This window comes from Geotrypetes seraphini, chromosome 8 (genome assembly GCF_902459505.1).
Source record: "Geotrypetes seraphini chromosome 8, aGeoSer1.1, whole genome shotgun sequence".
NCBI classification, from domain to species: Eukaryota; Metazoa; Chordata; class Amphibia; order Gymnophiona; family Dermophiidae; genus Geotrypetes; species Geotrypetes seraphini.
Genome location: NC_047091.1, coordinates 92,217,989 through 92,231,642, shown reverse-complemented (window position 1 = coordinate 92,231,642; position 13,654 = coordinate 92,217,989). Strand labels below are relative to the sequence as shown.

Sequence of the window (13,654 nt, the reverse complement as noted above, 5' to 3'; positions counted from 1 at the left end):
TACAGTACTGTTTGCAATGTGTGTACTTACCTCAGACTCAGAAATGGAGTGGCAACTTACCCCGTCAGGATGGTTACTTACCACACCAGTATGAGAGTGGGTACCATCCCCCAACTTACCTAGTTTAAAGCCCTACGAAGCAGGCAGGCTAGTCGGTGTCCAAAGATGTTCTTACCCCTTCTGGTCAGGTGGAGCCTGTCTGGTCCCTGTAGTCCTTGTAGTGCCTCTCCATGGTCCAGGAATCCGAAGTTCATCTCTTTGCAACATCCGTTTAGCCACTCGTTTGCCCTCTGGATACGATCTTCCCTGGCTCTTCTCTTACCTCTCACTGGAAGGATCAAGGAGAAGACCACCTGCGCTTCCATCCGCCTCAGCTTCTCACCTAGGGCTCCAAAGTCTTCAGGTATTTTCTCCAGGGTGTTCTTGGCAGTGTCGTTCATTCCGACATGGATGAGAAGCATATGGAAGTGGTCTTGGGGCTTGATAAGTCTTTCTAAGCAGGAGGTCACATCCCGGATCCTGGCTCCTGGTAGACAACAAACCTCTCTTGATTGTATATCTGGTCTGCAAATTGGTCCCTCGGTGCCCCTCAACAGAGAGTCCCCAATGACTACTACTCTGCGCTTCTTCGGAGGGAGCTGATCCATTGCCCCCGGAACCGGAGTCATCTGCTGGACATCTTCCTGTACTTCGTTGGCAGGTCCTTCCTGTAAAAGCTGGAATCTGTTCCTCAAGGTGATTTGTGGGGTTGATGTAAGGCTGCCCTGTTTGCAAGAAAAAGAAAAAGAAGAGGAAGATCTCCTGTGTTTGCCTGTAGAGGAGGTAACCAGCTGCCAGGAGTCAGCGTCTCTAGCCTCTTCCTGTACCCCAATCTCAATGATAGGGAGTTCCACAGCTTTGGGGCCTTGATTACAAAGACATGTTTGTGGACTATTTACCTGTGGGAAGGGATGGTAAGAAGTTGTTTTTCTGCTGATCTTAGGTTCATGGAGGGTGTGTATGGGGTCAATTGACATGTAAGGTATAGTGGTTCTTCTACAGTTAGGACCTTGAAGGTTATTAGGAGTAGTTTGTATGTGATCCGGTGTTTGACTGGGAGCCAGTAGGCTTCCCTCAAGAAAGGTGTGATGTGATCAAATTTGCAGAGGTTGTGGATAAGTCTGATGGCTGTGTTCTGTATGATCTGAAGTGTGTGTGTATCCTTGTGGCCTAGGCCGGCATATAAAGAGTTACAGTCGTCTATCTGACATGGGGGGGAGGGGGGGGTCAGGAAGGAGCAGGGTTGGTGGAGAAGAGGGCAGGGGAGGGGTGCCACTGCTTATACTCAAATGGTCTGTGAAAATTGGAGGTTTTAAATTTACAAAAAAGAAAAATATCCCTCTTCCATCTCTATTTAGAAGAATGTTGATTTTTTTTTTTTTATAGTATTCCTTGTATCTAGAGACAGGTGGAGTTTTAAGCAATTCTATTTTTGTAGTTACCAGCAACAGTGAATGTTATTTTAAATGATTCCTGACACCAGCTAAGTTAGACCCACATATTCAATGCTGGTCCATGCGGACATTGGCATTGAATATCCAGGCACAACTAGATAGGAAGCAGTCAGGATTTAGGTGAGTCCCAGCCAAGCAACCGCAGAATACACCTATGAATTTATGATGGTGCTCAGCTGAATATTGGCTGGAAGTTGCCTGAGATCTGCATAAAGGTATCTAGCCGGGTACATACTTCTCTCCCTCCTGCAGAACAGCATCTCACCCCTCCCCCCCTCAAGGATCCTGTCATCCCTTGTAGGCATTCCCAAGCCTACTTTTCCAATCCCTGGTATGTCCACCTGCTCCTGCCCATCACAGCTCCCACTTTAAAATGCTGCCGTAACCTCTAGTACCATCTTGCAATACATTGATAGTGTCTTATGCAGGCTCTGGCTAAATATTGGCCAGGACCTGCATAAGGTAATATACCATTACCCATTATGACCCCCCCCCCTTAACACACATATCTGAAACTCCTCTGATCCTTCTCTAAACCAGAAGCCTCTCCATAATTGTACAGTCCACCCCTTCCTGCTTACCCTGGACCTCTCCAGAACCTCCCTTCAACTCTGGGACTTTCTAGGAGGAGATCCCTAGGGTCTCATGGGATGGAGCTGAAACAGCTCTCTTTCCACTCCTCTCATGGTGGCTTCAGGTTAAAAAATGGCAACACCATTAGCAGTAGTATTATGGTAAACCATAAAGGCCCCTCTCCTTCTGAAGCCCCCCTCCTGTACTTTATATTTTTTTATGGTGTCTAATGGGCAGAAAGAAGCGATTCCCATTCATTCCTGGCCTTGCTTGTGCTGGGTCCTGGGGATCCACAATGGCACCAGCGACCCCTAGTAGTCTTTTGATACTATCATTAAGGGTCACGTTTCTATATTTATTTGTTATATAATCATAAAATTTTGTTAAAGTGAGAAAACAAAAAGGGAGAGGGTCCACTAGATCCAATATGGAAAAAGGCAAAGAAGCAGACCTTGTGAAGAAAAAGCAGTCTTTATCAGAACACAAAAGCTCCTAGGGATTAAAAACAGTTGCCCGACATGGCCACATTTTGCCAAAATCCAACTGAGGGATATAAATGCTAAAAATCAAATATAGAAACATACATTCAGATATGTAATAGGTAGATGCATGCAATCACAGATAAAACTTCAGAAATAAACCACGTATAAAAACAAATTAAGACCCCACTGAAACATTTATGCTTTTCATAACAAGATCAGTTTTTTGCTTTTTTCCCCACATAGGGCTCCTTTTACTACATAATGATAGAGGCTGGGTGGGCTGGTGAGTTATATGCTCCGACGCTCACAGGAATTCTATGAGCATCGGACCATTTACCTCACCAGCCCCCAGTAGAAACCTCTATTGTCATTCAGTAAAAGTCAGTGATAAATTTTTATACATTGAAAAAGGATGAAGAAACCTGATGGCAATTTTCTGAATTAACTGTAACCTTTGAAGAGCAGACTGCCAGACCCCATTATAAATATATATATATATATATATATATACATAAAAAAGTTGCAATAATCAAAATGACTGGTAATGAGTGTATCGTGGTAAAGGGAGGGAGGGAAAACAGCAAGATCTGATAACTGAAGCCATCTGGGATTCATAAGAGTTCTGTGTAAATTATCATGCCCAGAATAAAGAATTATAAACAAAAAGGCCAGTGAGACATGTTGGCCTAAAAATGAAGGAAAAATTTTGTCCAGTTAAAAACTTACCAATCCTTTTATGAAGCTGCGTTAGGCTTTTTTATTGCCAGCCATAGCATTATCAGCTCTGACATTCATAGAATTCTTATGAACATCGGAACTAATACCAACACAGTTGACGATAAAAAAGCCTAATGTGGCTTCGTAAAAAAAAAAAAAAAAAAGGGGGTGGTTAATGGAGATATTCAACTTGTATTTGCTCAGATAAAGATTTTCAGTTAACTTGTGTGAAGCTATGCATATAAATGCTAAAATATGGACTAAGCACGATTCTGTAAATATACCACATTTTATGAGGGGCCGCTGAAACGTTCTCAGCCCAGCTAACAAAGTTGGGGCAGTCTCCATTGAGGGCTATACACTTAGTAGAAAATCACTGGACTGGACTGGATTCTCTAAACAGCGCCCTTATTTTTTACAATCTCATTCTCTTCCAGTTGAAACATGAATACGTTTTAAGTTTTACTGTTTTCTTTATAAAATTCTATTTAAGTTAACTCCAGTCTACTTTCATGATCACTGTATTTCTAGGAAATTAAATGGAATTTTTTTTTCTTGTATCCCTCATCTAGAGGCATGACAAGATTAACAAATTTTGCACAATTATTATCTTATCAGGCAGCTAAATTAAGTACGGATACCATTGCTATACTTGAGTCTTCTTTGTCTTATCAGAGCTTCCGTAGGAATAGTAAAACCTATGGGCTCATAATCAAAACTTAAATATGTCTAAAAGCCTGCCCAAGTCGGCACTTGGATGACCTAAAAAACAGGTCATCCAAGTGCCAATAATCAAACCAGCTTTCTGGATGTGCTGTGGGACTTTTTATGCCTCTGAATGACACTGCACCCAGAGCTGAAAGGGGTGTATCTGGAGGAGTGGTTAGGACAATGTGAGCAGGATGGGGACTGCAGTCGCCCTGCAGGAATAATTGAATGTTTTACTTGACATCCTGGATGAAACTTAGACGTTGTGAGTTAGACGATGTAAAAACAGGTAATAAGTGCCAAAAAGGTATCCAAAGTGACCAGATAACTACTGCAGAAACAATGAAACCCCCCCCCCCCACACACACACACACTCCTCCAGTGATCACTGACCTCCTCACAACCTCACAAAGATCAGAATAAAAAAGTACATACCTGTCTTCAGAACATCAGCACCTGGTATAGGAAAGCCTAGTAGAGCTGCATACAGGTGTCTTAAGTAGGCTGGGGGGGGGGGGGGGCTAATGAACCATAGAGAGGAGGACACAGGTCCATAAGGCATTCTAACCACTACATTTATGGTGGAATATGTGTGCCCACCAAAATCCCCCCAAACCCTACTGTACTGCCATATAGGTGCCACCTGCAGCCTTAAGGGCTATTGGAGTTGTAGACAGGTGTGTATAGTGGGTTTTGGGAGGCTCTCCATAACCTATAAGGGAGTTCTGGTGAGATGTTTATCTGGTACCCTTTTTGTGAAATTCACAGCAGTGCCCTGTAAGGTGCCCCAATGCTCTGTTGCCATGTCTGGATGTATTATATCACAAAATTACTTGTGTCTGACCTAGTGGTCCACAAACCTCATATACAACCTAAATTAATAAACCCCACAAATCAATTTGTAATAACCCAAAGTGCTTTATTTTACTTCTAGGGGTAAAAATAAGCCTCAGAATTTGGAGCTTTATACCCAGTCAGGGTTCCATGCATGATCACTCACTTCTTGCTCCCAATACAGTCATAGGCAAAAAAAAAAACCCTCATGAATTTTTTTTCTCTTATTTTTTCATAGTTTTCCTTTTTTCATCATTTTTCTTATTTACTTAACTATCAATAACATATTATTACATAGAGGACCATAATCAAAAGAAACAACTAAGTCCGATTTGGATGTAGGGCACTAGTTGCTCAAAGTCGGCAGGGGCAAAATGTCCATTCTCGAAAAGTATGTCCACAATATTTTTTTCCGAAAATTGTCTATTTGTATGTCCAAGTTTTTGATCATTCAGACCACCACTATGTCTATCTTTATACCACATTTTCAACCAAAAATTTGTCCAAGTCCCAAACGCCCAGAACAAGACAATTTGGACATGGGAGGGGCCAGCATTGTGATGGACTGGCCACCCAGACATGGCAACAGAACAGTGGGGCACCTTACAGAACACTGCTGTGAACTTCACAAAAAGGGTGCCACATAAACATCTCACCAGAATTCCCTTACAGGTTATGGTGAGCCCTCCAAAATGCACTATACCCATCTGTTTACAACCCCAATAGCCCTTATGGCTGCAGGTGGCACCTATATGGTAGGGATTTGGTTTTTTTTTTGGTAGGCTCACATTTTCCACCATTAATGTAGTGGTTAGAGTGGCTTATGGACCTGGGTCCTCCTTTCTATAGTTCACTAGCCCACCCCCAGACTTCTTAAGCCACCTCTGTGCAACTGTACTAGGCTTTCCTATGCCAGGTTCTGAGGTTCTGGAGGCAGGTATGTACATTTTTATTCTGAACTTTTTTGGGGTACGACGGGAGTGTGTTGAGGTCTTTACTTTGTCCCTGCAGTGGTTATCTGGTCACGTTGGATACCTTTTTGGCACTTATACCTGCTTTTACATCATCTAACTCAGTGTTCTTCAACCTTTTGACACCTATGGACTGGCGGAAATAAAATAATTATTTTGTGGACCGGCATAGGCCCACGCACCGGCAGTTGAAGAACACTGGACTAAGTTGTGCCCATCTACACCCAATCTCCGCCCCAGACCCCACCCCCATAATAATACTAATTGTAACACCATTTTTTCCATTCATTTTCATATATATATATACACACATAATATAATCATATTAACAACACATAATGGTTAATCACACAATTAAAATACACAAAGCACACTGTATGATTTTCAACATTCATTCCTACCAGAAAACAGATAACCCCATGCAAATGCAGGACCAAAAACTAAAAGTACTAATATTTACAAACAAACCCTGAGATGCAAGACTCTGCAAGCAGTATAACCCCAGAGGAAAAGAAACAAATGCATTTCTTCCTGAACAGACAGCAGATGTAAATCAATCACTAAATAAAAAAATAAAAGCATTCCCCCTACTGTTGTTGTCTCTCTCCCTTCATGCTGTGCCTTGCCTTCTGGCCTACCCCCCGGTGTTATCTTTGGGCCGGTCCATGATGTGATCAACATGGCGTCTTCAGGCCGGCTCCCTGAGTGCTGCATTGCGCAAAGCTGTGGGCAGCGACTCCTCACGTGTGTCCTGCACCTCATCTGGAAGCCCTCCCTCTGACGTTGCGACGCCAGAGAGAAGGCTTCCGGTTCAGGCGAAGGACGCGCGTAGGAGCCTTTTCCCACAGCTTTGTGCACTGCAACTCTCAGGGAGCCGGCCCGAAGACGCCGTGTTAATCGCACCATGGACCAGTGGCTGAAGAGCACTGATCTAACTCACAACATATAAGTTTTGTCTAGGCAGTCTCGTCAAACTTTCGATTATCCCTGCAGGACGACTAAGTCTAGGTCGGCCCACATCCCGTCCTAACCACTCCTTCAGAAACACCCCTTTAAGCTCTGGGTGCACAGTGGGATTCAGAGGCCTAAAATGTTCCTGGATACATCTAAAAAGCCATTTCAATTGTCAGCACTTGGACGACTGTCTTTTTGATTGTCTAAGTACTGGCTCGGGTGGGTTTTTTGATATATTTAAGTTTTGATTATGAGCCCCATGCTGTCTAATACTGTTAAATAATGTTCAATAAATATCATTTATAAACTTCCACTATTTCAATGAGTAAGCTTTCAGAGATAGAGCAATTTGTATAATCAGTTTCAAAAATCATTAATGAAGCATGACAACTTATTTTGTTTCCAGTTTGGATTCTTTGTTGCTTCTACAAACTCCTTTCATTTCTTCGTCTGTCCTCCGCTCCTTTTCTGTCTGTCTGTCGTGAGGGTCATCTATCACTTGTTTGATGTTACATTCTTTTTTACCACTTCGTATAGATCCTCAGCCACTGCTTCCGTGCCGGACCTTCTGCCGCTGTTCATATGCCGACGCGGCTTGTGTTTCGCAGGAGTTTGCTCAATCCTGCTGCCTCAGGGCAAACATCATACAGCAGTTATTTTTCTGGATGAAATTTTGGTCAAAAATGTGGTATATTCTAGACATATTTTTCAAAAATAGGCATTTTCCCACTGCCGACTATGGGCATCTAGCACCAAATGCCCAAATCAGACTTAGACTTATGTTTTGATTCTGCCCTCCACTTGTTTAGGAAATTTGTTCTTTTATGATAATGTGATGTCAAAACTGTAGATCCTATCGCTGGCTTTTACAATGCTGCGGTAAAGATTTCTACTGTGAGCCGGTGAGGTAAATGTTCTAACGCTCATAGAACATCGGAGCATTTACCTTTACCATGGCTTTGTAAAAGGAGCCCTAGGTTTCTAATGTTGGTATTTTAGATTTATAATTCTTGGAAATGTCCCAGTTCTTTAGCTATATAGTTAACCGCTCTGAACTGTAAAGTATGGGCAGATTAAAAATACAATTATTTCCAGCATTTAAACACAAATGACTGACTTAAGAGCTGGAACCTAACTTATCAGCACGTATTTCACCTATTATGAAAGCAGCCTATATAGGAAAGTCCGCATCTATTTTCCTGTACAGAATAGGCACCCTCTAGGACGGTAATTCGATAAAGCGGGTAAATTCTATAAAGAACTTACTAACATGTATGTACAGAAAAGGCACGTAAATGACTAAACTATGGGCATATATGCACATGTTCATTCACACATAAATGCCCAAAATCTGCATAAGCACTGTTCTATAAAAAGGCGCCTATATGCAATGGCATGTAGTTTGAAGGTGAGTTTGTGGACTTGGTGGAATGTGTGGTTATGTGAGTAAATTATAGCATTCTACAGGTTACACGTGCATTTTAGAAATTTAGGAACAAGAATTTATACCAGCTCTATGCTGGCATAAGCATCACCATTTCAAATATAGGTACATATTTCACTGTTATGCTAATATTATATGAATGAAAACAGGCATCTACTTTCCTCTATAAAATATAGATGCCACATAGGCACCCTCTAGGTACCTAAACATAGGATTGCCCTGATATTGTTCAGAAAGAAAGCAATATCTCCTGATTCTTCCCTTCCTGTCTGTAAAAACCAGGATCATAAGTCTTCCATCACATTAGTTTCACTTTTCCTGACAGCTGTTTCACAATTTCTCATTCTCTGATGCTTCAGGTTTCCCTTTTTTGTACTTTAGTGTACTGCGCTTAGCTGCTTCTAATCATGCAGGGACATTTTCAAAAGGAATTAATCAAAGATTCGTTCCTTTCATCTAGCTGTCCCCTATGCCTGGAATAAATTGCCCGAGTTTGTCTGCCAAGCCCCTTCACTTCCCTTGTTTAAAAGCAGACTGAAAACCTACCTTTTTGATATAGCCTTCAATCCATAATCCTACTCCCCACTGCCCTCTAACTCAGCTAGCAGATTAACCGTTCCCCTTAACTGTATCTATGACATTCTGTTTATCTGTCTTGTCTGTTTAGATTGTAAGCTTTCTGAGCAGGGACTGTCTTCTTTGTGGCACTGCATACATCTGGTAGTGCTATAGAAATAATTAATAGTAGTAGAATTTTAAACCATAAAAATAGAAAATATATACAGTACACTTCTCCCTCTGTATTCGCTGTGATAGGGGATTAACAGAACCGCAAATACAGAAAAACCGTGAATAACTTTTTCATATGTTATTCGCTGTTTTCTATTAAAAACCATAGTGAATCAGAAATTTCTCTATGCAAGCTGATGTAATTTGGGGGGAGGAGCCAGCAAGCTAAAAACCATGAATAATCGAAATCATGAATGCTGAAACCACAAATATGGAGGGAGAAGTGTATATATATGATGGGAATACATCAGAGACAAGTATGTTCCCTCTAGTGGTGAGATGCAAAACTGCATCTAAGTGATAAATTGCAGTAGGTCAGGGCTTCCCAAATCCACAGAGTATACCAGACAAATATTTTCCAAATGAGTCTCCAATGAATCAAAATTTATCTCATGCATATTCACTTGTGAATGCATCAGTATTAAAATGGAGAAAAGACAAAAATGGTAACCATCAGGAACAGGAACATGCTGTTCTTATCGAATTCAGTACTATAGTTTTCAGCTGTGACAAATATCCCAAAAGAGATAAGCACAGGCGTCCTCTGTCTCCCATTCTACCTATGACCAAATTAGTGAGTATCTCCTGTGGCATAGTATTTGTTCACCTCTTGCTCTCCTTACCCAGTATTTTGTACAATTGCTGTTGTATCATGAATTGGCCCAACTGCTTTTGCATGTATTGTTTTTCATTGCTGTACTCATGGACTTGGAAGAATCTTCAATCTATTGATTTGTTTTTCACTTGATCCTGGTTTTTGTTTTTTTGTCATGTATTGATTTTTTTAAGGGGGGGAGGGGTTCACAGAATTCAGGGGGGAGGTTTCTGCATTGATTTTTCTTTTTCCCATGATCCTACATTATTTTTCTGTTTCCTACATTTTCTCTTCAGGTGCACAAACCAACGAATTCGCAGATTAACAGTCATAACAGTTTTCTGGTGGGTTTTGTCTATTACTTGTTGGATAAGTGACCGGGTGCTCTGCGAATTCTGGAGAGGGATCAGTTTTCCTTATCTTCACAGTTTCTGGTAAGACCAACCTTCTGGGATAGGGAATGACTGTTGGTGAAAGACTGCATCCCTACACCAGTCCACTGAGATATTCAGTCCTGGATATGACAGTATTGCACCCTTGCATCCTTCTTCTGAACCATTGAATCCCAAAGATGACATGTTCTGCATTCTTGCATTTATCCTCCAGGTCATCTTCCTGCTGGCTCTACCAGTGACCCACTGTGTTTTCCACACTTAGCCTCACTTTTCAGCTGCTACTGACTTATGGAAAAGAGGCCCCCACACTGAATCTGTACATGGCCTTGCATTACTCATAGGCCACCCCTGAGTTATATAGTCCTAAAGATGACAACCTCTGCATCTCTTTGCCCATCCCCTGAACCCTCCTGTCCTAGAATTGAAATGCTCTGTATCTGTTAGTCCATCCCTTGCATCATCCAGTCCTAAAGAGGAAAGCTCTGTGTTTTTAGTACCAAACTGATGAGCCACCTTCTTTGTCTAATATAGATAACTAGTAGTAGTTTGGGTTTGTCAACTGTCATGGTTATATCTCATCTGTCAGTCATCCTTTTCCATTATTACCTTACAGGCATGTACTTATCACCATCACAGTGATTCACAGCACTGCAGTCATCACATACTTTGATGCAATGTATGAAATTCCAGAATGCCTGCCCGAAGTCCAATATTGGCCCAGTAATTCCTGGTTGGTTGGTCTGCCCTATCTGACTGTTCAAAGCAGCAGAAAGCTGAAGGACTGCTGAACATACAAGGACTTATACAAAATTTGCACCAGAGCCTGGCATGTTTTTGTACCTTCCTGCTCCTGAGTCCTGGACTAATGTTCGAGTATGCTGTATCTTTATACGTATGGGATACTCAGACAAAGGATATGTAAAGGCCAGTACATTATAAGGAAATCATTGCAGTCTAATGATCCATTCTTATTGCACTCTCACTTTTTATTCAAATAAATTAATATAAATTATGATAATGTAAAAATGTTATTCAGTCTTCCCTGACTTACCTTGAGTGACAATAGATGGCTGAGTGAAGACTATAAGAGGAAATCTATTCTTACAGGGAGACAAAACAGGGGGACAGATTCTCAAAACTAAAATGTGCCTTTAACATACTCGCTAAACCACTTCCAGCCGGTTTAGCGGGCATGTATTTTAGCGGCGGATTATTAAAACGGCTTACCATGGTCTTTTCCGAGTTTTCTAGCAGTCTCCAATACTACGATGCAAATGTAATACAATGAGGTCATTAATATTAAAATGAGCAGTTTGAGCAATTCTCTATAATTACAGAGTGATTCCCTAACCTCGTTGTGCCATATTTGCAGCCAAAATTTGCCGACAGATCTGAGCTGTCATTGCCTAACTTTCTGATCAGTGCCTGAGCAGATTGGCTCAGGCACTGATAGAAAAGTAAGGCTTTACAGTAGAGAATGATACGGGGAAAAAATCTGTCCCCATCACCGCCCCGTCCCCGTCCCACCATCCTCTGCACCGCCCTGTCACCGCCGTTCCCTTCACCGCCCCGTCACCGCCATCCCTTTCACCGCCCCGTCACCGCCACTGCCATCCCATTCACCGCCCCGTCACCGTCACCGCAGCATGCATAAAAGCCTCAAACAGGTATGATTTTATATACTTATCTTTATTAACGTATTCCCATGGGTTACATACTGAACATGTGCTGGATTCCTCCATTCTTGCAGCACATGTTCAGGAATAGGATTCAGTAACCCATGGGAATGGACACAGCACACTACTACACTAGTACTCAGATTTAAAAAAAAAAGAACCAGCTCCCAGCTCAACCAGACTCCCGTCTCCAACCGGTCAAAGAATCCCCCCCCACCCCCACTCCTGCCGCCGCCAACCCTGGGCAGGCAAGTAGTAGGAAAGTGTGCACCTTACCTCTACTTGTAGCGCCAAAGTTTTCAATGAAATTTCAGCTCTTCCAAGTCTGCAGCAGTGACTCCTCTCTATCTAGGCAGCGACTCCAAAAAAAATCCTGGGCTTGCCTCTCAGCTCTGAAATCCCCCGATTTCCAATCGCTACTGCAACCCATTAAATATCATGTGTGGCAGTAGCGATTGGTCCCCTTCTTGAGCAGGAAAGAACTAATGAGGAGCCAGAATATTGAAGGGGGCGGAGTCAGGCAACGTGCAAGTTGGGTGGAGAGAGACGAGTTGTAGGAGACCACATGGCCGACAAGCATGGCCGCTGGAAAAAAATCAGACACCTGTCCCGAAGTGAACTGAACACATGGTGAAGACCCGGTAAATCACGGTATGTAGAAGGGGATACATTTGCCTGCGGGGACAAATCTTTGCACCGTTTTTGCGGGCGGTGAAAACTTTTGTCCCCGTGTCTGCAGTGATTTGGCTATGGAGTCTCCATAGCCCGCAGCCACACCGCGGTTCCCCGCGGGGATCGCTCCCCGTGTCATTCTCTACTTTACAGCTCGGACCTGTCAGAAAATTTTGCTGCTCACAAGCGACCCCCCCCCCCCTCGGCAGTGGGAGAGATACCCACTCCCTCCCACCACCAAGCAATGCCCCCCCTAACAAACCCTGGCAGTGGGAGAGAGGCCCACTTGTTCCCACCATCAAACAATGCCCCCTGACACCCCCAGAAGCAAGAGATGCCCACTCCCTCTTACCACAACGCAACCCCTAACCCTTCCCTGGGGTTCAAGAAAGGATTGCACAATTTCTTGTTGGAAAAGGGGATAGAGGGGTATAGAAGATTACTGCACAGGTCCTGGACCTGTTGGGCCACCGCGTGAACGGACTGCTGGGCACAATGGACCTCAGGTCTGACCCAGCGGAGGCATTGCTTATGTTCTTATGTTCATATGTTTATGATGGCTGGCCAGATGGATGCCTACTCCCTTTGGCCAGCAGGCCTGTCTCTTCACAATGGTGGGCCTTCCCCATAGGAGGGGCCTTAAGCAACCTGGGCCAATCAAAGCCTTAGGCCCTTCCCCAGCGCATCCCAGGATGCACCAGCAAGGGGTTGGCCTGCTGGTCAGAATGAGTAGGCATCCCTCCAGCCAGCCATTGTAAACAAGGTAAGGGGAGGGGGAGGTGGCAAGGAGTCATCGGAGGTATAGGTGGGTGTCAGGGGGGCGTTGCTTGGTGGTGGAAGGGAATGGGCATCTCTCCCTCTGCCGTGGATGGGGGTGTTTGCGGTGGCGTACCTAGGGGGGGTGGTCCGCTCCAGGTGCACAGCCCAAGGGGGTGCACAGCTGGCCTGCCACAGGGGAAAGGCTGCCATTGCCATCATCAGAAAGAAGCCGGCGCCAGTTCTCCTTCCCTCCGAATTCTCCCTGCTTCTTTTCCCACGAGCCGACCAACTATAGCCGTCCGACGTCAATTCTGACATCGGAAAGGACGTTCTGGGCCAGCCAATCGCTGCCTGTCTAGCCCGGAACGTCCTCTCCGATGTTAGAATTGACGTTGGGCAGCCAGAGTTGGTCGGCCCGCGGGAAAAGAAGCAGGGCGAATTCGGCACCGGCCTGTTTCCGATGGCCAGTGTCAGCCTTTCCCCGGCGGTGGTGGCAGCATGGTGGTGGTGGTGGCGGCGGTGGCATGGGGGAGGGCAGGGAGAAAGAAAGAAAGGGGGGGAGGGAGACAGGGAGCCAGAAAGAAATAAAGAG

The 13,654-nt window shown here is 43.8% G+C and overlaps 1 protein-coding gene across 3 annotated transcripts in view; it reads left to right on the top strand.

The window, feature by feature from the left end:
* The window catches only part of ACER1 (alkaline ceramidase 1), a 65,148-nt gene extending 54,181 nt beyond the window's left edge, over positions 1-10,967 (top strand). For all 3 annotated transcript variants that reach the window (XM_033956384.1, XM_033956382.1, XM_033956383.1), the window contains 2 exons: positions 9,857-9,994; positions 10,569-10,967. In XM_033956384.1, the coding sequence (XP_033812275.1) occupies positions 9,857-9,994; positions 10,569-10,743 (313 nt within the window). In that variant the 3' untranslated portion in view covers positions 10,744-10,967. The remainder of the gene's footprint in view (positions 1-9,856; positions 9,995-10,568) is intronic.
* The last annotated feature ends 2,687 nt before the right edge of the window (positions 10,968-13,654 follow it).